General features: G+C 34.8%; 1 protein-coding gene across 1 annotated transcript in view; it reads left to right on the top strand.

The window, feature by feature from the left end:
* ROBO1 (roundabout guidance receptor 1) overlaps positions 1–25,703 on the top strand; it is a 1,115,645-nt gene that overhangs the window by 1,022,711 nt on the left and 67,231 nt on the right. The window contains 6 exon segments of the mRNA XM_027585188.2: positions 14,341–14,465; positions 17,261–17,432; positions 22,695–22,900; positions 24,427–24,508; positions 24,679–24,847; positions 24,935–25,101. Of these exon segments, the coding sequence (XP_027440989.2) occupies positions 14,341–14,465; positions 17,261–17,432; positions 22,695–22,900; positions 24,427–24,508; positions 24,679–24,847; positions 24,935–25,101 (921 nt within the window).

Here is a 25,703-nt window from a genome sequence, read left to right on the forward strand (position 1 = left end):
GTGTACATTTGATGCTTGACTACATACATTTGACATTTATAGTGGTCGTCCTAAAAGACTGCATCACATCACTTTTCAGAGATGGAATTGGCTGTTTTGACATTGATTTTCCATGAGAATGTAAAATATAACATGATTTGTTTCCTCCTCAAAACCTTTTTATATGTGTGAACCCTGCTCACATGTGAAAAGAGTAATTATATGTCCATGTTAATTTAATATACTAATACATGAATTGTGCATTTAAATAATTTTGAACTGGTGTGCAGTTGACATATGACATAGTAGTGGCAGGTGTACATGGTGATTTGATATTTGTCTATATTGCCACACGCTCACCATGAAAAGTCTAATTAACATCTGTCACCATACATAATGGCCTGTGTTTATTATTATTATTAATACATAATTTTTTTCTTGTAATGAAGATTTTTAAGATTTACTCTCTTAGCAATTTTTACCTATGCAATATTATTAACTATTATTGCCATGCCGTACATTATAGCCCCATGACTTATTTATCTTTTGGAAATTTGGACCTTTTGACCCCCTTCACCTTTTTCTCCTACCCCTTACCCTTGCCTCAGGCAAACACCAATCTATTTTCTGTGTCTGTGAGCTTGGTATTTTTTGTTGCATGTTTGTTTGTTTTAAATTCCACATATAAGTAAGATCATAGAGTATTTGTCTTGCTTTCTCTGACTTATTTCACTTTGCATAATGCCCTCAAGGTCCATCTGTGGTGTCTCACATGGAAGGATATCTTTTTTTTTTTTTTTATGGTTGAATAATACTCCATTGTATATATACCACAATTTATCTATTCATGTTGGTCACTTAGGTTGTTTCCATATCATGGCTATTTGTAAATAATGCTGCCAGTGAACACGGGGATGCATATATATTTTCGACTTAGTGTTTTTGTTTTCTTTGGGTAAATGCCCAGAAGTGAAATTGCTGGATCGTAGGGTAGTTCTAGTTTTAATTTTTTGAGGAAACTACATATTGTTTGGCATAGTGGCTGTACCAATTTACATTCCCACCAACAGTGCCCAAGGGTTCCCTTTTCTTTACATCCTCGCCAACACTTGTTATTTCTTGTCTTTTAGGATAATAGCCATTTTAACAGGATGAGGTGATATCTCATTTTGATTTGGATTTGCGTTTCCCTGTTGATGAGTGACATTGAGTATCTTTTCAGGTATCTGTTTGCCATTTGTAGGTCTTTTGAAAAATGTCTGTTCTGATCTTCTGTCCATTTTTTTATTAGATTTTTTTCTATTGAGTTGTATAAATTCTTTATGTAGTTTAGAAATTAACCCCTTATCAAGTATATGATTTGCAAATATTCCCCTCCACCCTTCAGTAGTTGCTTTTTCATTTTTTGATGATTTCCTTTGTAAATAATTTCTTATCAGAAGTTATTTGGTGTAGGTCATGGGGCCAAAACAGAACCAAAATTATATTAGAATAAGGTTTATTAACTCTTTTAACACAGAAGTCATAAAATGTAGTAAAAAGAGGAAGGATTTTAACAGCTGGACAGACCTGAATTTCAGTCCTCCATTTCTTACCTGATGTATGACCTTTAAAAAGTTACTTAATCTTAAAAAAAAAAAAAAAAGGAGAGAAAGTTACTTAATCTTCACTTTCCTCCCTTTGAAAAATAGCATATTGGACACTACCCTACAGAGTTGCTGGGAGAGTTTCTAGTGTATGAACTAACACGTAGTTCGCTAAGTGATGGCTCTTTATTTAACTGAGATGTAGAAAGGTTATGTGATTTATTCAGGATAGACCTGATTAATTCTGGAGAGGATCTTGATCTGGTTCAGTTGGGTAATTGTATCATTATTCCATTATGTACCTCAACTCTAGACCCTTTATGAAATATGCCATTTGAGGGTAGGCTTCCAGATTTTCAAATGAACAAGTTCTTGAGCACTTTCTATATACAAAACAGTATGCACAGATAACTAAGACCTGGGTCCTGCCTTATCATAGCAAGTGAAGAAGAGAGATAGACACAAAAAACAACAGTATTAGCAGAATGTAAAAAGTGGATTTGTAAAGGGACGGCGAAAGTACTTTCAGATGGGAACATGACTGTCATTTGTTTACTCTTTCAACAGATATTTACAATGGGAGTAATGTTCTCAATTTGGTTAATTCTAGAGAAAGAATGGCAACGAAAATAATTAAATCCTTACCCTCATGGAGCTTATAGGCTAGCTTGGGAGATAGACATTTATAGAATAATTACATAAATGTATAATTTTAAGCTATAAGAAGTGCTATGGGAGGAAAATTGAGGTTGCTGTGAGAATATATGGCATTGTGGATAAGATTTAGTGTCAGATTTAGTGGGGAGTTCCTTGGAGATCTGTTTTTTGAGCTGAGAGCTAAGGTAAGTAGGAATTAACTAGGTAAAGCCTCGGGTGGGGTGGGGAGAAGGGATCCCTGGATACAACATACACAGGACCAGAGTTAAGATGATGCATGGTAAACTCAAGGACACAAAGAAGTCCTCTGAGGCTACGTTAGGGAGGTGAAAGGGGACCGGTGATATGAGAAGACACTGAAGAGCAGTGGCCAAGGTAAGGATTTTCCTCTCTATTTGAGGAGCAATGGAACCATATTGAAAGATTTTAAGCAGAAACATACTACAATCCAGTTAGTTTACTTTGGTCTTGTTTTTAAGCATTCTTGCCACATTGTGAGATTGGATTGGAAAAAAAGCAAAGCAGTAGTTCAGCTGAGCACTGTTGGAGACCTTGGGCCAGAGTGGTGGTAGCAGAGTTAGAAAGAGGGAAATGAAATGCACAAGGAGTTTGCAAATAAAAGCTATAGGGTTTGGTAATGAATTGTACATCTCCAGGAGGAGGGAGAAGAAAGATCCAGGTTTCTGGCTTTCTAAACTGACTTAGGGAGTATTAACATCAAAATTATGATCCTGAGGTCCTATGTCAGGTGGCACACATATGGTCATAGATTGTCAGGTAGTTGCATTTCAATTTCAGGCTCTTTAGTAGGCAAATAACTGAGTTGTACCATTTAATAACTGCTTTCAGAACGGGCACGTGGGTGGCTCAGTTGGTTCAGTGTCTGCCCTTGGCTCAGGTCATGATCTCAGGGTCCTGGGATCAAGTCCCGCTTTGGGCTCCCTGTTCAGCCAGGAGTCTGTTTCTCTCTTTCCCTCTCCTTCTGCCCCTTCCCGTGATCATGTTTTCTCTCTCTCTCTTTCTCTCTCTCTCTCTCATGAATAAATAAAAAATATTTTAAAGAAAAGTGTGGCCTTGGGCACCTGGGTGGCTCAGTTGGTTAAGCGACTGCCTTCGGCTCAGGTCATGATCCTGGAGTCCCAGGATCGAGTCCCGCATCGGGCTCCCTGCTCAGCGGGGAGTCTGCTTCTCCCTCTGACCTTCTTCCCTCTCATGCTCTCTCTCTACCATTCTCTCTCTCTCTCAATAAATAAATAAAAAAATCTTAAAAAAAAAAAAAGAAAAGTGTGGCCTTTTTTAGAAGTGGAAGGAAAAGAGAAAAGTATTAACTTTTTCTGAGTATGATACGTCAGGCATTGTGCAACTTACCTTGTGTATATTTGTGGGAAAATAATTCTTCACAACTATCCTGTTAAACTTTCAATTTGAACAGCTAATCTATAGCACGATTTCTCATTCCTGGCACTGTTAACATGTGGGGTTGGACCATTCCTTGTGGCCCGCAGCTGTCTTGTGCTTTGTCAGATGTTTATCAGCGTCCCTGGCCTCTCTCCATTAGATGCCAGTGGCACCCCCCCTTCAGTTGTGACAACCAGACTTGTCTCCAGAAAAGTGATCCTCAAGGAATGGGAGATATTTGAGTGGAGGGGAAAAGTTCATAGCATTTTATGTATCTATTAAATATATTCTAAAAATGCCCATTTTCATCACTCTATTTTTATGTCTGAAAGGTTGAAAGACATAATGACAGGCTTTTAAGTTAAACTCAGTCTTTTCCCCCAAAAGAAATCACACCTAGTATTAAAAAATCCCAAGTGTTTTTAATTGTTAGAGATATTATCATTCATGAGGATCTATGCATGTAATTTCTCCAGCGTAACAGTGACGGGGTTCTGTCAGTTCAAAGGTAGTTACCTTCACTACTTGAAAATCTGAGTGTTCCTCTGTTTTAATAAAAATGCATTTCTTCCCAAAAGAGTCTCATAACTCACTATTTTACTTCATTCACCTTCTTCTGGAATGTGGTGTTTACAATCCTAGTCTGTCAGATTTATTAATTGAGCCCTGCTAGTCAATGAAAAAAAAAATGATATGAGAATAAAAAAGAATCACATCAATTTAAAGATTCATTAGAATTTAGTTACTAATAATGAAAATTAGTATCTGTGAATTAGGAGAATTCCATAGTCATTTAGTAGTAGGATTGGTTTTACCATAGATAAATTTGCTTAACTATGAAATCTTTTATAGAGTTATTCTAGGAGTTTAGAATACTTAAATTATTTTAGACTCACATACTGTGGCAGTCTTCTGTCATTACATTTCAAAACAATTATATCGCCCATTGCTAACAGTGAAGAATCTTAATACTTTATCTTATAAGGATAAACTTGAATATATTTGCCATTATTCCTCAAAAATTGAGATCTTGGTGTGAAAGTTTCAAAAATTTAATCATTGTTGCATTAACTATGTAAATATTTTCTTGGAATTTTGTTATATCTTCTGGATTTATCATATGAGCTATGTGTACAAAGTACTTCATCAACGTAAGGTAATACTAGCTGAAAAGAATATTTTTGAGGACATTTTCTAGCAGAGTATATGTTTGTATATACATAATCTGAAGGGAAAATATTGGGAGTATTTCCCAGAGGGATATATCCATCATCCTGCTTTGTCTCTGAATTTCCATACTCTTAAAATCATAGCATATAAAGCACTTTAAGAGTCAACTACTCTGTTCCTTTACCAGACAGGGTTATAGCTAAACTGTTGTGGCCAAATGGAAATAAATCCCATTTTGAAAGACCTCTGGAGACATCACAGTTGGCAACCAATTCATGGTTCAGTGACCTTTACTGTTAACTGCTTCTTTTCTGTACTTCCCCTAAGTCACTCATGCTATTATTTAGGCCCATTATCTTCTTGTCTTCTAGCTTAGTAGTTATCAAGATTGGCTGCTCCCAGTATTTATTAGACCTAATCTGAAGACTTAATGTATCTATAGAGCTACCTTATTTTCTCAGACAAAAAAAAAACAAAAAACAAAACAAAACCCTCTTTCTGTAGGTTCTGTATATTTTTTTAGACATTTATTATCTTTCTGACTCTTCTCTCCTGTATATAACAAGCAGATAGAAGAAAGCTTCCCTCTCTCCCTCCTTCCTTCTTTCCTTCTTTCATTCCTTCCTTCTATTTTTGCTTCTCTTAGCTTCTTATTTATACCTAAAGATTATTGTCTGAACAATGTATATTCTTAGAAGATTTTAAAGTAATCAAACAACTGGGGGGCCCTTTGATGTCACATTCAAAAAAGGAAGAAAGCCTCTTATTCTGAGTGTGTGTGTGAGAGCGAGTTTGCATGTGAGAGAGCGAGTTTGCGTGTGAGAGAGTGACTTTGCGTGTGAGAGAGCGAGTGTGCGTGTGAGAGAGCGAGTGTGCGTGTGAGAGAGCGAGTGTGCGTGTGAGAGAGCGAGGAGGGGAGGAAAGGTGGGAGAAAGGGAAAGAGAAAGGCTAAATTCTTCCATTTTAAACTTTTTAAAAAAAGTATTAGTCAAGTATGTAATATTTGTGTATCTCCAAATAGTTTAAAGAAAGCTGTCTTTCTTTTTTTTTACACAATCAGGAACCAGAGTTTTATAATTATATAAACCCCACCAAGATAACATAATCTAGGTGAAAGCAGTGTGTTTTTTAAGCAAACTCAGCCTTGTGCCAAATTCTCTAATCCCTCACCCCTTTCCAAACTCCCTCAAATATAAAAAATTTAGAGATGTTACCGAGGATGGATTGTAATCTGCATAATGTTGCCATGTTAAAAAAATAGCAAGTTTTAACCTCTTAAAAATACATATTTACTTTTTGAGTTTATTTTACTTCCTACTTAACATATTTACCATAACAGTAATTGTGTGGAAATACAATTTGTTCTTGCCTTTCAAAGGGTATTATTCAGGGGGCGCCTGGGTGGCTCAGTCGTTAAGCGTCTGCCTTCGGCTCAGGTCTTGATCCCAGGGTCCTGGGATCGAGCCCCGCATCGGGCTCCCTGCTCCGCGGGAAGCCTGCTTCTCCTACTCGCACTCCCCCTGCTTGTGTTCCTGCTCTCGCTCTCTCTCTGTCAAATAAATAAATAAAATATTTTTTTTAAAAAGAGTATTACTCAGTTTATAATGATTTCAAGTATGAAGTGATGACAATTGGCTCACCCTTAAAAAATGATCACATTACTTTTTTTTTTCCAAAAAGGTGAACTTTTCAAGAGGTTTTAAGCCTATTGTCTTCTTATCTGTTAATTTTCCATGTCTTTTTAAGGCTATAGCTAATGATTTTTAAAGATTTTTTTAATATAAGCAATTATTTTAGTAAGTTTTAATACATAGGTAGTAATTATTTTAATGGTAATGGTTTTAGGGAAACATTTTATGAGTTTAAATGTAAAACCAAATACCTTTTATGCCCTGTTGCATATAGTTCTCCCCAAACTGGTTAACCAGAAGGAAAATGTATACAGAGACTTGAATTTAGTCAAGAAGCCTTGAATTTAGTTGAAAAGGCAGTCTTTGGTTAGTCATCTGTGACCTTGAGAAAGTTACTGAACAATTTAGGTTCCCATTTTCTCATGCAAAAAGGATAGGGTTAGACTGATAAGTTCTAAGGTCACTTCCAGTGCTAACATTTTATAGTTTTATTGTTTTATTAGCGATAGAGACAGACAGGCTTTTCCTCTTTCTTAACGAGAAAAGGGAGTTGGGGTAGAGGTTCTCCTAGCCTTTAAAGTAGAAAGAAAAGAAATGGACAAGAGTTAGGGGAGTGTAGGAGTGAGGCCGCCCATAAACCACAGTTTTCAGAGGATAATGAATGAACATGACCCAAATTACTCTGCTTTTCTCGGCTTCTTTCTGGACATACCTAACTGGACAATAATGGGCCCTGATTGTTGTGTAGAAGGTCCCTGATGTCTGTATGGAAAGAAAATTCTTTGACCTGACCCTGAGAGAAGTATGGTAAAAGAGGAAATCTGAGAAAAACTTAAAGAAATTTCTATCATTTATTCTTGAGAAGAGAAAGTTTAGAATGATCATTCCTTCAAGTGAGTAAAAGGATTTTATATGGAGGATATTAATGGCATGTATTTGTTTCCTGAAGCTAGAATAAATAAAAAGTGGGGTTAAATTGTGACAGGCAGGTTTTCATTTAGATAAGAGACATCATTTCCTGATAATCGTGGTTGTTAAAAGCTTAAATGATCATGCAAGATAGGGTACTCTAAAAACCTCTGATGCTTTGGAAGCTTCTGTGTTAGATGTTGTTCTTAGATAACTTTATGAAATATTTTCCACTTGTCATTTGTCATTGATGTGATATGCAAATACATCAGCCAGAAGTTCTTGAATACACTGGGTTTTAATTAATGGAAGATTCAACTCCTCTGGCTTGATCCCTGGTAAAACCTCTAAGCAGGGAAAAGCACTTTTAAAACTTTAAATGATCTGCTTCCTCATAATTTTCTTGTTTCTAACATGTTGGATATTTTTGAGATGTTTCAGGAACTTTAAATTACTAAAAATATATGACTCGAAAATCTTGAGGAATCATTCCTGTAGTCTCTTGACTTTTAAATAAGGCTTACTCTTAAAACAACAACAACAAAAAACAAGTAAATAAGGCGTACTCTTAACTGTATCTATCTAATATCAATTTTATTTTCACAGGTTATCCTAAAAGATACTTCTATAACCTTTTGCTTTTTCAAAGCAAAATTTTATTGCTACAGTTTCTCAGGTTCTCTTTTTGGTAGTTTCTAAATATTTCTTCCTGTCCTTTAAAAGACAGACCTAGGGCACCTGGGTGGCTCAGTTGGTTAAGCGACTGCCTTCGGCTCAGGTCATGATCCTGGAGTCCCGGGATCGAGTCCCACATCGGACTCCCTGCTCAGCAGGGAGTCTGCTTCTCCCTCTGACCCTCTTCCCTCTCGTGCTCTCTATCTCTCATTCTCTCTCTCTCTCTCAAATAAATAAATAAATAAAATCTTTAAAAAAAATAAAAAAATAAAAGACAGACCTAATTCTCAGACTTTCTCTCTGCTCACAAGGAACATACTAAGCACTGTTCAGGAGGGGAGAATTCTTTTAAAATAATCATTTGGTTAGAACTCTTGAAGAATAAATTCATAGAATGTTTATTTCTCTTTCTTCTGATAATACATTATTTGACTCTATTATATTATTTACCAATTAGCATGAATTGACACCAATCATGAAATCTATTAAAAGAATGATTTAAGAAATTTCAAAAAAAGTATCTTGAAGGGTTCAAAAACCCTGTTTTCAAGTCTAGGTAGCATAGCCGTTGATCATGCCTAAGTAAGTTGAGAAAAGGTTTTTTGTTTGTTTTGTTTTGTTTTGTTTTTTAACTTTCCTTGCCTGAGCACACGAAATATTATACCTAAATTTTTTTTCTTTAGAGTGAAAAAAGAAAGACAAATTATTTCACTCATGAAGGGAACACTCATTGAAATGTGTTAGTGAGTTACCTTTAAATTTTGCTTACGTGGTAACAATAGGCAAGAGAACGTTTGTCTCTTCTATTTCACTTTTCTTTTTTTTTATTATTCTGTATTTTATTTAAAGCATACATGTTTATCCTTCTACGTGGACTACGGAGCATGCCCATAAAGCAAAAGCAAAGCAACATAAATTGAGCTTGAATATATTACTTCATACCATACATTGTACCAAAATGTCCTGTGCTCCCATCAGACACCCGAGCTTTCCCCACTCCCTTGTGTTTTATTTTTCCCTGGTGGCAGGCGTTAAGGAAATGTAATTTCTGATTCAGCCCGGGAAATAACTTGAGAAGGCTGTTTATGGTCTGATGGAAGTTTTTTTATTGCGTTCTGTTTTGTTGTTGTGTTGTCACTATTTTAAAATTGTACCATTTCACAACAGCAGATGTGCTCGGCATAGTTTATTTAAACTGCAGGAATGTATATCAGGTTAAATTAATTTTGATTTGCTTAAAGACGTGGGAGTTATTTATTGAGTCAAATGTATTGTGGCTTTTATGGGGCTATATGAAAACGTTCTGCATTTGGCAGTTATTACCTTTGTTTCTAAAAGAGCAAAACAAACCAGTCATTTTCCCGTATTTAAAGTATGTATCGGGGCACCCGGGTGGCTCAGTTGGTTGAGCAACTGCCTTTGGCTCAGGTCATGATCCTAGAGTTCGGGGATGGAGTCCCACATCGGCCTCCCTGCTCTGCATGGGAGTCTGCTTCTTCCTCTGACCCTCCCCCCTCTCATGTTCTCTCTTGCTCTCATTCTCTCTCTCAAATAAAATCTTTTTAAAAAATGAAGTGTGTATCACTTGAAAATTATATTAAAATGCCCAGTGTTTCAGCCTTGAAAGCAGATAGTGTGATTATGACGTCATTAGATAGGTTTATGAAGTTTTATCTGTTTTCATGTGTTCACATTTTTTCTATGTGGCTTAATTAAAATTCTGCAAGGATTTAGGTGTAACATCTTTTAATAACCTCGCTCCTCAGCCTGCAGTGGTGGACCAGCAGCACCTGAGTGCTTGTTAGAAATGCAAAATCTGAGGCCACACTCCTGGCCTATGGAATTATAATTTGTATTTTAAATTACAGGTCTTAGGGTGATTTATGTGCTTATTCAAGTGTGAGAAACATGGATTTGATAGAATATCATTGGTAGCATGAACCTTTTAAAAATTAATCTGATGGTGGAGTTGTATGATTTAATACTGCTTTATCTTTGATTAAGATGCTTGATTTCTCTTCTAAGTAGCATTAGCAGTTAAGATTTATAGTGTTTTTAAACCCATTACATATGTAGTTATCTAACCCTGTCAAATGTAGTCATTGAAACATGTTTTATAATTGTACAGCTATCATCCATTGTAGTTCTGTCATTTAATCATAGTAGAGATTTTAAGACTCATTTCTATTTTTCTTCAGTTACTCATGATTATACTTAAAATGCTAACGAATGTTCATTCATGGACCGTATGAGCCAAATATTAACGTGTTCTTTATTTTACTTTAAAAGAAATATCATTGTTAAGTCAAATCTTATTACTTTTTCTGTTTTGTTTCTGTTTATTTTTTATTTATTTCATGTTTTCTTTTTTTGTTTTGTTTTAGTTGGGTCTGGTAAGTTGACATTTTATTGGCCATCTTCTAATCACCGTGTCCCTGTGACTGGAACTTCTCTTCCCCTTTCCATCCATACCCTTCCATGTCCTTCAACCAATCAGCCTCCATGTTTCACTTGTCATTGGCCACAAAGACAGACTGCACAGAATAAAGTCTGCAGGAAGTATGGGTAACTGTGACAAAGAGTAAAGGTAACGGGGTTGCTAACTTTATGTCTTATTAAATGATGTGTGATCTGCATCCTTTTATTTTCTTTTCTCTTCCTAATTGAGTGATAAAATAAGGGATAGGACTATATTGTGGTTAAGGACTTTTTCAATTTATATTTCACAAGATAAACAAACAAAAATAGGTGCGCACAGAATGACTTGGTTTTTTTTTAATCCAAAATATGTTTATGAATTCATGTCTGTCAACCTGAGCTTTTGTAACTATTCTTCAGTAATGGTCATTCAAAGTCCTGTTGATGAATAACCTTGCACTTAGGGCTGTATGCATTCTTTTTCATTTCTGTGTGTCAGGCTCATTTCATTTTATGTAAGAAACAATTGCATGATGTTTCCAAAATTTATTGAAGTTTGCTCTGATAAACATTTCTCCTCACATAAATAGTCATTAGGTTTCTAAGTACTTTCATGATCAGTACATTGGGGAAGGTACATTCACCCTTTAAAAAAAATGCTGGAACAATATTTTGGAGAATTTCACATGAGGATGCTAAGTGGTATGCCAGGAAATAATTTGACCTTAGGAAAAGCTCCATATTTTTTTAAGTGAAAGAGCTACAAAACTATTCTAAAAGTGTTCAGACTAATACAGATAGGATGGATTGTTCAATAATGGTGACACAACAAGGGACTATTTGAAAAAAATAGCTTTCTAGATGCTACCATATATGTAAAAATATATATGGATTAATATTTAAACATAAAAAAGTAAAGACAAAAGTATAGGATGAAAATGGAGGTGAATGTTTACATAATTTATTACATATTATATAATCTATATCTTATTGATAGAATGAATACCAAAAATGCTTAACCAGATTAGAAAGACTGTCAACAAAATGAAAAAATATATCTACAATATATATGAGAAATGGATAAAATTTTTGCCTGTCAATAGTTCTTAGAAATAAAAAAGATAAGCATAGGAATACAATATTCACAACAAATTAGGATATCAGTGACAAGGTAATGTGAAGGGGAGGCGTCAGTTGAAATCGTCTTGAATATAATTGGGAAGGACGTTAATGTCACTACTGTTTTTAATAGTGAAAATTGGAAACAAATCCAAATCTAAAAACAATAGCTTGGTTAAGTAATTTAAGTCATTCGTATATGGTTTATTAAACAGTTATTGAAATGATATTGTAGAAGAACATTTTAAAATACTGTGGTCCAATTTGCATGGTTGAATTATGGGTAGCTCTTCTTCTTTTCTTTGCTTGTCTAATTTTCTAAATTTTCCACACTGACCATATATGACATTAGTAACGTGGTTATGTATTTTTAATTATAGCAAGTTTAAATGTCGCCTTTGAAAAGTGTTCCAACATTATATCATAAATATCAAGTGGATGGATGTGATGAATGGCCTTCTCAATCTAAAAAGGTGGATGATGGTGATAGCTAGATTGATAGATAGAGGCCCATTTAATCCATTTACATTTTCGTAGAGATATATTTATATCAAATATTTAACATACATGTAGAAAAGGATTTTTTGAAGTTATATTTCTAAGACATACCTTGTGGCTGATGTCACTGTTGTTGTTGGCTCAAGAATATGCCTACAAAATACAGTAAATTCATTTCCAGGCAGATATCCTGTGTGGAAGGATTGCTGCAGGGTAAATACAGTTAGCATAAGGGTTTGTGTCCCTCGTTCTCAAGTAAGTCTTTGAGGTTGGAGGAGACCTGGCATTTTATAAAAGAAACATGGGTTCTGGCACATGCTATTAGACATGCTTCTGAGATTTAGGAAAGAGACCACCCAAAGTTTATACTTCGCTGAGTGGTCTGAACATTTATATTTTCCTACTCAAATTCCCTGAATATTGGAAAAGTCATATTCTCCCAGTCATTTAATTAATCATTTGTTTTCCTTTTATTGAAACAAACCAACTCTCTTCTGGAGGTAGTTTATTATCCAGTCAATCCTTTCAATTTCTTGATCTGATTTCTACCTCAACTATTCTAGCCCCTAACCAAGGAATCAAATGCTCCTGTATGGATGTATATGGAGGAAAATCCCCAGGCAATGATACACATGTCTGTTATTATACCTGGATAATGATAGTGTTGGCTAAATTCATGAGTAACCCACTCAATTACAATCAGAGTTTTAAAAAATTATAAGCTAGAACTTCAGCGTTACCAAATTGAACCTAAACTGTATCCCCTGACTTCATATTTTCTTCCCTATAAGTTACAGGACATTTGAAGGCATTTGACCTAATTTTTCAGGGCTCCTATAATTTTCTAGTCAAATGGTATAATTTCTACCAAACCTCAATTAAAAATAAAAAGCGAGTATGGAAGAAATCACACTAATCTAGAAGTTAGGAGATCTAATTGCTTTCTTCAGTTTTGCCACTATGCAATCTGCAGCAAGTTCTGTTACATCTTTCTCTCTCTCTCTCTCTCTCTCTTTTTAAGAGGCTTACATTTCAAACGAGAGATTTACAAAATTTATATATAATATATATTATAAATATTTGTATATATGTCTTAGATGCAATTGCCTAGACAGTACTGATCAAGAGAAAAGTACCTTTTCAAACCCTTCGCTTCATTAACAAAGAAATTAGTGGTAGCATTTGTGGTCATAATCTGAATATAATTTTTGGTTCATATTCCCTTGAAGGCATTATCCCAAGTGACTCATATAAGTAACTAAAAGTAATTTTAAGGAAAAGGTTTAAAATAACAGAACAGTCTTAAAAAGTGGATTGGAAGAACCCTCTCCTGTATAAACTGTTAAATACCTGGCTTGAAATGTTCACTTCCATTTGAACTGAGACAAGAGAGGAGAATAATTAGGTGTTTCAGACAGCTGATAAGAAATGCATTTGAAAAGTGTAAACAGTAGGTAAAAAGACTTACATTCAGTGCACATTTTTCTAAGCATAAAGCATGGCCCCCAAACAAGCTTTCCCCCCACTCCCAAAGTGACTCCATCAGCACACCTAATGTTTTCACCTGCCATTGCGCTCAATGTAACTGACACAATTTTCTGACACTCTATTTACTGCGGGATGAAGTGGCCATTTAAGTCTGTATAAATCAAACAGTTTGGACAAAGCTGGCAGTATTTATAATGTCAGGATGAGCAGATGTTTCGAATTTGCCCTCATTTCCATATATATTCTGTTGGAACATGCCCTTGCCTATGTAAATGAAGGAGGCATTTGACTCTACTATTGCTTTAAATTCATTTCTATTCAAGTAATTGGACTGAAGATTCTAAATGGTTATAATTTTCATGGTAGCATTTCAGGAGCTTTTGAGTTCAATTAAAGTAATTTTAGGGCCTGCTTACATCAGGAGATCCTTGGGTGTATGATTAAAGTCCATTCACCTTTAAGCAGCTCTAAATGAGAAAAGATATTTATTCATACAAATTTCAGGTGTACTCTGAAGGTAATGGGTCAAATTGCAGCTCAAGAATTCTTTTTAATGTGGAGGTTAATCTTAAAAGGTCAGCTGATTAAAAAAAAAGACCTCTGCACACACAAAAAAATCCTATTTCTTTCTATAAATATGCACTTAACAATTTAGCTTCAATTAGATTAAGGATGAGAATGGGTACATTATATCTTATAGTGCATAATGAGATACATAAAATAATGGCAGCACTTGGGATATCAGCAAATTGTCTCAATTAGGTTAATAACTACATGGTTTTAATTCCAATAATTTGATTCATATCCTTTAGAACCTCCACACTTTGTTGTGAAACCCCGTGACCAGGTTGTTGCCTTGGGACGAACTGTAACATTCCAGTGTGAAGCAACCGGAAATCCTCAACCAGCTATTTTTTGGAGAAGAGAGGGGAGTCAGGTAAGACCTTATTCTAATATTTCAGTCAGCAAAGGTGGGTGTGAGATATATAAGAAAGCCCAAAATGTTAGTCATATAGCTGTTACTTTAAGAGAACTGAAAAATCTCTGAATGCCCTAGAAAATTTCAACTATGAGAGAGAATACAAAACTTCCTTCATTGTTATAAGGCTAAAAGCAATTTTCCCTTCCTAGTTTTGGTATATAGGGTGGTATATTGCATAGTAATTATCATATTAAATTTATCTTTATTTCCAATTCAGCCACATTAAAAAAAAAAAACTACACTTTTTCTCAACATAATTTAATTATTATTTCGATTATTCAGTTATCTGTAATTGTTTTTTTTTAAAGATGTATTTATTTTAGACAGAGAGAGAGTGCTTGCACACACGCGGGGTGGAGGCGCAGAGATAGAGGAGGAGAGGATCTTAAGCAGACCTTGTGCTGAGCACAGAGCTGATTTGGGGCTCGATCTCAGGACCCTGAGATCATGACCTGAAGTGAAAGCAAGCAAGAGTCCATGCTTCACTCTGCCACCCAGGCACCGCTGAAATTATATGTTAAAAGAGATTTACACACATTTAAAACAGAGATGATTAATTATCCAGTGCAATTTCTCTAAAAACACCAGGAATCTCAAGTGCCTTCTTCACTTCTTTATGTATGGTCGTCTGTATATGTCTGTGTGTGTACAGATAAATAGATATCAATTATATATATCAATTTATATATGTCAATTAAAGATTCATCAAACTATGTGGTATTCTATTTAATATAGATGTCATGGTAAATATAGTTCAGTATATTCTAATTCTTTGAAAACTGTCATATGTGATTGCCATTTGCCATCAAATAACTCCAAACATTTTATAAACCAGATTTTTCTGTATACATTGAACTACAATATAAAGCTCTATGCTCTTACAAACTCTAAGTTCACTATTGGGTTTCAGATTAATAAAAAGGAAATTTTGAAATAATTTCACTTTAAAGATAATAGGAAACTTTAAAATAGTTTTTATATATGTCTTTTTTCTCATCTCTTATTGACTTGCTTTCTTCAGCAAAAGAAGCAGTTCCCTTTACTTGTTTTTGATACCTGTAAAAAAGATTCTCATTCATTTTTAATACAGTTATTCCTAACCTCTTTTATTTTTTGCTTAAATCAATCTTGGGCAAGTTGTCTCATGGTCTTGCTTCTACTGTGCTCCTAAACTACATATAAGTAGTTTATTGACTGCACTCAATCATCTTTTGTGGACAATGGATCAAGTTCACCTTTGTTTTCACTTTAGTAGGCAAATATTAACTTGATTGTGGTATGTAGACCCTCGTTTAAGTTATAGTATCTTCGTTGATTCTAACACATTCCATTTGGCCTCAAAGACTAAATATGCTGATGGTAAATTATAGACAAGAAAAATTGAAATATTTAGTACAGCAGAAAGAATTGGGAGTGTATTATATAAGAAAATCTACATAGTAGTAATAGTAAATCCACTAGAAGTTCTCAGAAGAGTAATATTTAAGTGATTCATTTAGTTATTAAATAAATTATTCATTAAGTCATTTAAACTGTGTCCAATTTTGAAATAATTTTGACTTTGTTTGGCTTGGTTTAATGATACAACTTTTTCCTCCAATTTTGTCATTGGACATGTATTCATGGAATAGTAGATAAACCTTTATAAAATTATATATGTTAAAAAGCAGTTAAACTTTTAAAAAGGAACAACTTTATTTGGTTAGAAGAAATCTTGACTTTATTTCATGAAAAACAATGACATGAAGTGTTATTTCCCATGAAATATACACTCTCTCTAACAAGGGAACAAATTTCAATTCATAGTGAGAAATTTGTACCACAAAACAACATCATATCTTGTGTTGACTTTGTATATAAGCTAACTTATATAGAAAGATAAATAAAACTCCATTCTGAATTCTTATATTTAATATTTGATTTTCAAAATAATCCATGACGGATATGCTCGCCATCTAGAGGAGAAATAAGAAACTATTTACAGTTTTTTTTAAAGATTTATTTATTTATTTTGAGAGAGTGAGAATGAGAGAGAGAGAGTACATGAGAGCGGGGAGGGTTAGAGGGAGAAGCAGGCCCCTCGCCGAGCAGGGAGCCTGATGCGGGACTCGATCCCGGGACTCCAGGATCATGACCTGAGCCGAAGGCAGTTGCTTAACCAACTGAGCCACCCAGGTGCCCCAGAAACTATTTACAGTTTGATAGAAGTTACTGAACTTTTATAACAGACAGATAACAGAGATACTTGTTATTGTGCCAAAATGCTATCTTTGAACCTAATTTGTCAGAATGTGCATACATTTTAATTTTGTTTATATATTAAAAGATTTAGTGTTTATAATCCTAACAGTCATATATATGTAAAGCAAAGCTTTTGCCTTTGTGTTGATTAATATGTAAAACTTTTAACTCTGTTGATATCAAATATTTTTCTATATCTAGTATTTTTTGAAATTGATAATTATAAAAGTACATATCAATATTTAGAATTTACTTAAATTTTAAAATGATCCTATGTAAGGGTAGGTCATTAAACTTTGTCTTTTATGTGTATGTATGTATCTATATATGTGGGTATGTGATGAAAGAATATTTAGCTTATGTGTTTATATATGCATGTGTGGTGTGTATGTATATGTGTGTGTATACATTTATATACCTATTTATAAATATATATGTATACATGCCAAAATATTAGAACCTAGCAATTAACCTATTGTTATTCTTTCCTCCCAAATATGGGGTTCTAGAATCTGCTTTTCTCATATCAGCCACCCCAGTCAACCAGCCGCTTTTCGGTCTCCCAGACTGGTGATCTCACTATCACTAACGTCCAACGATCCGATGTCGGTTATTATATCTGCCAGACTTTAAATGTTGCCGGAAGTATCATCACAAAAGCATATTTGGAAGTTACTGATGGTAAAGTAGAGCATTTTATCTGAAAATGTTCAAGTTTGGCTTATGATCTAAAGAGAGTGTCAGTAAATGTGTTTATTTTCTACTGTGTATCTTTCTAACAGCAGTTTTGGTGTAAAGATAAAAAGGATGTCGATACAATGACTAAGTCTAAAATTATTCTTATTTTAACTTGGCTGTACTACAAATTTCCAGCATCGAGTCAGATCCATAAAAACACAGCAATTAAACAAGGAGAAGTTTATACTGAATAGCTGTACATGGGAATGTTACCATGTTTTAGAAAATAAAGTTATTTTAAAATCTCATAGTGTAAAAAAATCCTTTTTTTCTCACCAAATTAAGGAGATAAAATGAATTGCTAAGTCCTACTCACAACTCAATTATAATGAACAAGTTTTCCATTAATAATGTGATTTTGTCCTGTTTGTCAACTCCCTTGAGCCTGATCAATTAATGCCAAATACATGAAGACACAGTGATGGAAAGAATCTTCAAACCATGAGATGGAGAGTAGTAATAATTTGAGAAGAAAAGAAAAAAATGTATATATATATATATAAAATATATATTTACATATCTGTATATACATATGTACCTAAAATAAATATATACATATAACATTTATTCTCTTTGTTGCTGTATAGTATTCTATTGTATAAATAGCTCATTATTTATATACGCTTCTACTGATGGATTGCTTTCCGTTGAGGGCTTTTATGAACAAAGTAAATATTCCTGCACTCAGTTATCTTGGTTTGCCTTTTGGCAGATGAATGTACCCATTTTTTTTTTTCATTTTCTCATATATTCCAGATACACGTTTTTATCAGATATGTATTATAAATATTTAGTTTCAGTCATTCTCCTAATAATGATTTTAAGGCTTAAATCACGAATTTTGATTAGGACCAAAGTATTATTTTTCTTTTGTAGATGCTTTTAATTTTCTGTCCCACGTAAGTCCATGTAGATGTTCTCCTATGTCGTTTTTTAGAAGTTTCATTGTCTATACTTCTAAGATATAAGTTTTTAATCCATTTTAAATTATTTTTGTGTATGGTATAAAACAAGAATCAAATCCCCTCTATGTGGATACTAATGGTTTCAACATCATTTATGGAAAAGACAGTATTTTCCTCACTGAATTACAGTGGCATCTTTTTTTTTTTAAAGATTTATTTATTTATTTATTTGAGAGAGAGAATGAGATAGAGAGAGAGAACATGACGGGGGGAGGGTCAGAGGGAGAAGCAGACTCCCTGCCGAGCAGGGAGCCCGATGTGGGACTCACTCCCGGGACTCCAGGATCATGACCTGAGCCGAAGGCCATCGCTTAACCAACTGAGTCACCCAGGCGCCCTACAGTGGCATCTTAATCATAATTCAGATAAACATAAATGTGTGAGTCTGCTTCTATTCTATTATATTCCATTTATGTATTCATGTCAGTATGTATGGTCTTAATTATTGTAGCTTTAGAGTAAGTCTTATCAACAGGTAATGTAAGTCTCCAACTTTGTTTTTCTTGTTTTGAGTTGGCTATTAGAGGTCCCCTGCATTTTCTTATAAATTTTAAAATGAACTTGTCAGTTTACACACACACACACACACACACACACACACACACAAAACCCTAAACAACAACAAAACATCTGAGGTTTTAATTTTGATTTCACTTAAATTATTGAGAAATTTAGGAAGAATTAACGTCTTAACAATCTTAGTCTTCCAATTTAGGGAAATGGTATATATTCCATATATGTCTCTCAATTTATATAGATCTTTAATTTTCTCAACGTTTTGTAGTTCTCAGGGTAGATATCTTCCAACTCATAAGTTTGTAAAATACATTTGCAAACTGATAGCAATTGTGATACATAATTCTGACATCTGTAGGTCTATAAATATGAGCTTTTCATTCTTAAACTGGTCAATGTGTATATGTTATTTTTTTCACTTAAAATTCTATTATGAATGTATTTATATGTATTAACATAGTCTTTGTGATCATTGCTTTTGAGTTAACAAAATATGACTTCTGATGATATGGTCTCATTTTTTTTTAGGATATTTATATATTTCATGAATGTGAGGAAAAGATAGGCAACTTTCCTAATCTCTGCTGTAACGGGTTACACCACCTGTGGCACTGTCTCCACCAGCACTAACACTAACACACTAACACAGCTAACAGCACTATGCTGATACCTATTAATACTACGTTATAGTTATTCAGTGTTTCCTTTGTGTCAGGCACTAATGCTAAGAACTGTTTGCATATCAGCAATTTGAAATTTGACGACATCTCATTCTACAGATAAGGAAATAGAGGCAGAGACTGGTGAAAAAGTATGCCCAAAGCATACAGATCAGCAGCAGCAGAACTGAGATTTACAACAAAAGTTTGTACTGTCCAGGATGGTAGCCAGCTGCCACGTGAGATTATTTAAATTAGAATTTCAATTACTTAAAGTTTATTAAAATTGTACATCCTGTTCCTTAATCACACTAGCCCGATTCAGATCCTCAGTATCCACTGGACGGTATTGGCTTCTGTGTTGGATAGCACAGTTATGGAACGTTTTCATTTTAGGGGCACAGCTTTCTCCAAGATGCACTTACTCACTTTACTAAAATTCATTCTCATAATGATAATTCATTCTAATGATACCAGTGTTAAATATTAGACCCTAAATTTGAGGTTCTTCTCCTAAATCCTAAATTTAGGCTTGACTCAGAAATGTACTACACTCTTTAGTTTGTGAAAATGTAAATATTTTATCAGTATTTTATTCTACCCTGAGATAACAACAAAATGTTTCATTTTTTTTCTACCTAAAAACATGAAATTGCTTTAATGAACTCCTTCAGCTTTGGTTTACCTATCAGTTTTTACCGAAAAGGGTAAGCGGCAATATCGCAATTCATACATATGTCTAGCTTTTTGCAGTTAGCAAAGCACCTTCATATCTATTATTGCATTTAAATCTTCATAGCAATCCCTTGAGCCGGCTAAACATTATTATCTGCCGATTACAGATAAAAAAACAACAAAACTGAGGCTTAGAGAATTTAAGGAAGCGGCCCAAAACACAGGACAGATGGAGATGATCATCAACCCTACTCCTCTTCTCTTGCCTTATTTTTGTGAACTATCCGGTGTAAACCAGGAAGAAATAAATGACAGAGGAACAGCATGATTAAACTGGGTTGGGATAGGGTGGGGAGGTGTGAATGATGCTAAATATGATGCAAACACCAAAGCACTTTAAAGATCAGAAAACTGAATAAATCCCCGGATACTGGATTGTTTCTAAATATAACAAGACTACCAAATGTAAGCCATTCTGTTACTGGATTTAATTATAATCCTTTATAAAGAAACACTGTTACTAATTTAATTAATGTCTAGAAATAAATATTCATTCATTCTTATGATCAAGGGAACACAGGTGGTAGAATCTTCTAAGACCCCAAAGCAATAAAGCACTTACATTCTTTTTTTCACACTTATCAGGTGGGGCCTCTAATTTGATTTTAGCCAATCTCAACAGAAAACGTAGAAAAGATTAAACAATTCTAAACAAAGGAATCATTGACTTACATTTGTCATCCATGGAGTATCTGAAACACTCCTGCCAGGTTACAAACTCCGGCCTTCTAACATGCCTCCCTGGTATTTGCAAATTTCATACCAGTAATCAAGCATGGTAGAGAATCAGAAGGGTGGAGTGAAAATGCAGTTGCTGATTTCACTCTGTTGCTTTCTTGTTTTGCTTAAGTTGAATGCACAAAACTAATAATTATTGCATGGTGAATGAGAACAAATTGAACTGTGACTCCAGCTTGTGAAAATCTTTGGAGCATAAAACTTTGAACGTGACACATCTCGCTTTGCAAATTGTTGCATCCAGAATTTAGTCACTCTGGCAACTAGTTTCTTTTAACCAGGCAACTTCTTAAACTTGTCTTTTATATATTTGTGACTTAAAAATTTGTAACTAATATTTGGAATTTTAAAGCTTGATAACGAAAAAAAGTTCTTAAACTTCATTTTTAATTTTTACTCATTTAAAAAAGCATTGCATCTGTGGAGTTTCACTGAAGTTGACCTATCGGGGGTGAGAACTGAGAACAACTCTCCAACGCAAGTTGTTCTAGTTACACTCCAGGTGTTTTAGATTTTTCTCTAAATAATGGCTTTCTTGTCTGAGATAAAGTTTTTAGGTTTTAGGCTTTTCATATAATAATAAGAACAATTTTAATTTATATATTATAAAAATTCCTTCCATTGTTTCCTTCCATAGAACATTAAAACTATTAAGGTAATAGAATTTGTGAAAGTGTTTTCTAATCCCTGTAATTCCAGCACGGAAGTCTATTTCCTATGTTAGGACATGAGCTTGAGTTACATTTTTGGATTAGCCTACTAACAATGTATTTGAACAGTTTTCTAGTTTTTCCTGAATTCAGTGGGATTGGGAAAGTTTTACCCACGTAATTCTGTTAATAGAATTCCAAGACAGAAAGAGCTCAGTGATATTGAATAAATTCTAAAAGTCCAAAGCCCCTTTTTGAATCCAAAATTGTCAGCCATGCCGGTACGATACCAGAATTTTTTTCTGCTGGATACAAAACAGTTATCAGATATCAAGTTGGCTTTTGTTCATTTATGAAAATGTGTCTCATAAGTTTCCTTGGGGTAGGTGGTTTTTTGGTTGTCGTTGTGTTTGATTTTTACATATTTTAAAGTTTAAAAAGTAGACATTCCACTTCTCACCACTAGACATCTACTTCACCGTCCACAATTTTTTTTTTAAGATTTATTTATTTGACAGAACGAGAGAGAGAGCACAAGCGGGGGAACGGGAGAGGGAGAAGCAGACTCCCTGCCAAGCAGGGAGCCCGATGCAGGGCTCGATCGTGACCCCAACTGCAGGCAGATGCTTAACCGACTGAGCCACCCAGGCGCCCCACCATCCACAATTCTTGTTTCCTCCTAGGACTCTTAAGTTAAAAAAGGTCCCTTGATGGGGAGGCAAGCTCAGTCAGGGCTTGGTCATTTGAAAGGAACACATGGTATCTTATTTTAACATCCTGAATCAGGGCATCATATAAATGCATTCTGAATAATGCTCGTCTCCTACTTTAATTACTTGTTTAATTAGTTTGTTTTAAAGCCTAGAGCAACTGCTGTTGCTTGGATGATTAGCAAATTGCTTCCAGTTGTAGAAATCGATTTCCTGTTGTTTCTTTTGGTAGTGATTGCTGACCGGCCTCCCCCAGTCATTCGGCAAGGTCCCGGGAATCAGACTGTGGCAGTGGATGGTACTGTAGTGCTCAGCTGTGTGGCCACAGGCAGTCCGGTGCCCACGATTCTGTGGAGAAAGGATGGAATCCTTGTGTCAACCCAAGATTCTCGAATCAAGCAGCTGGAGACGGGAGTGCTGCAGATCCGATACGCTAAGGTAACTTGAAATGACACCCTGGCTTCCCTGTTTTGCTCCATTTTGTGTTTGCCTCCAGCGACCAGGGCTGAAGTCTCAAATTTTAGAACCAATGAAATGCTAGCTAACGGTACTGATATATTATTAACGGAGGCTTTATTCTTTCAGACATTCCACTGTGTATATTTAAGATGACTCGACTCATAACTTAGCTCCTAGCAAGTAATTTTAGCTTTTAGATGAAGGAGAAAAAAAAGTTTTTTGAGACCTATTGAGGAAAGTAGGTGGGGATTTGTGGGAGAAAAAATACCTTCCAGTTAGTGGTATGAGGCACTCATTCCATAAAAGCATTTTTCAAAGAGATTTTTCCAGTCCCATGTTATCGACAATGCCCTTGGATGGTCTTCTATTGTGAATATTTGGTTCAACATTTTGCAACTACAGAATACTGTACATGCAAACAAAAACCAGATAGCAATGTACACGCCGAGTGTACAGTACAAATCAGAATGTTAAATGATGAAAAGCCTACAAGTTTGTGAGAACAATTTAGGGATTTACCTTCCCAGGGCATCACATCCTATACGTGTTCTTGCAGGACTGTGTTGTTTTGTTTTGTTTTTCCTTTTCTTTTAGGTCAAGATCAGACAGGCTCACAAGGCATATGAAAGAATAGCTTTGACAGCAATAAACATAAATTTCAATCGCTTCATTGCCTATTGTGGGTGGCTTCTTGGGAGTTTTGGATCAGCTTAACAGTTCATTGTACATGCCATGAAAGTTAATATGTTGTAGTTCTTTGTGACAATGATTGCAATTTTGTTATTACAGTTGCCAGAGTGAGATGGCAACATTCTTGCTTTATCAAACATTACTTGAAGATCGAGTTGTTACCTTAGGCAGAGGTGTATGGGTTCATTTTGCTGCTGATGATTTTAAAGCTGAACACGTGACCCCTGTTTGTTTTCTGGCATTCGGTCTTTAGAAGGGAGAAAGAGCCTTCATTCCAGCTGAGGTTTGACTTATTAAACAGGTAAAAAAAAAAAAATAAAATGGGGAAAAAAAGAGTGAATACTTTGAGAAGAAATCATTTTTGGTTTATCTTTTTTTCTGTAATATCTGTTTATCTCAGATATCCATATGCATGCAACTCTGATGAAATAGGAAATAGCAAGAATAGTCATTGGCTAAATTTTATCAGCTTTACTATGTGACATTAAATGTGAAGATATAAGTTAGTAATAAAGATTAGCCCTTTGAATTTGAATACCTCATTATTTATTGTCCCTGACACTAAAAATAGTGCTAGGGTAAAGCATTAAATATTATTTTATACAATTAAGATAACCATATAAATTTTTTTCCGTATTCCTGCAATATTTTCCTTCATATTCAGTAAAAATATATTCAATTAAGAGGACGTTTCTGGTTATTGAATTTTAATGCTGTTATCCATATTCATGGGACATATACAAAACTATAATTGCTTTTCCAGCCTGTTGAGCTCTCGATTGTTCCAAATATTTATTTTCCATCTATCTTCTCAGCTGGGTGACACAGGTCGGTACACCTGCATTGCATCGACCCCCAGTGGTGAAGCAACGTGGAGCGCTTACATTGAAGTCCAAGGTAAATTAGCTAGCGTTTTTAACTTAAAGCTTAATGTGCGGTCTTTTACTCGCTGGTAAACGGATGAAGTAGATGGCCTGATGTCTGAGTAGATATATAATGGTGCAATCTTCCTTTCTGTGCTTATCTGTATATGTGTAAACATCTTTCCTCTTTATCCCCTTTATTAGAATTTGGAGTTCCAGTTCAGCCTCCAAGACCCACCGACCCAAATTTAATCCCTAGTGCCCCCTCAAAACCCGAAGTTACAGATGTCAGCAGAAATACAGTAACATTGTCATGGCAACCAAATTTGAATTCGGGTGCAACTCCAACATCTTATATTATAGAAGCCTTCAGGTAGAGTAAAGCTGATGTTTCCTAGTTGGTTTGTTGTTTCGATTTGCCATTACATACGCATGTTCTAACTTGTGTATCTGTCCTTAGCCATGCATCTGGTAGCAGTTGGCAGACCGTAGCCGAGAACGTGAAAACAGAAACATTTGCCATTAAAGGACTCAAACCTAATGCAATTTACCTTTTCCTTGTGAGGGCAGCAAATGCGTATGGAATTAGTGATCCAAGCCAGATATCAGACCCAGTGAAAACACAAGGTAAATACTGATTTACTCAACCTTGTGACACCTATTTATTCTTAGATGTTATACTTTCACAAGTCAGTGGTTTGTACTGCATACGTGCTAATTGTGTATGTAAGACAGATCTGTTCTTCCAGGAACTCCATTATTTTTTAATACACAAACACAATGTCTGCAAACTTTGTTTTCTGGACTAAGTACTCCCAAGATAAGATTACTAACAAAGAGCAGTGTCTCTCATTTTATAAAATCACAATCCAATCAGACAAAAACAGTGTGTATTTTTGTATTATATTTGGTTTCTCCCCCTATGAAGCATGGGAAAAAAATACTTCAGGTCAGTATGTTTGGTCTGTCTTTCATTGTCAGTTATATGAGCCATGGTATATTAAACTTTTAAATGAAAGTCATGTATATTTTGGTCCAATCTGAGTTAAAGAAACAGAGAAAAGGAAAAATGAATATGTGGAGCAAATTAGAAATTTGCTCACTTGGGCCACATTCTGGATATACTGCTTTTTATTGTCTTTTGTGAATAAAAATTATATTTAGATTTCAACAGATGACCTTCCATCTACCACCATGCCCCACTTATTATTTTAAAGCTTTAATAGGAG

Source organism: Zalophus californianus, chromosome 1, assembly GCF_009762305.2.
Source record: "Zalophus californianus isolate mZalCal1 chromosome 1, mZalCal1.pri.v2, whole genome shotgun sequence".
Lineage (NCBI taxonomy): Eukaryota > Metazoa > Chordata > Mammalia > Carnivora > Otariidae > Zalophus > Zalophus californianus.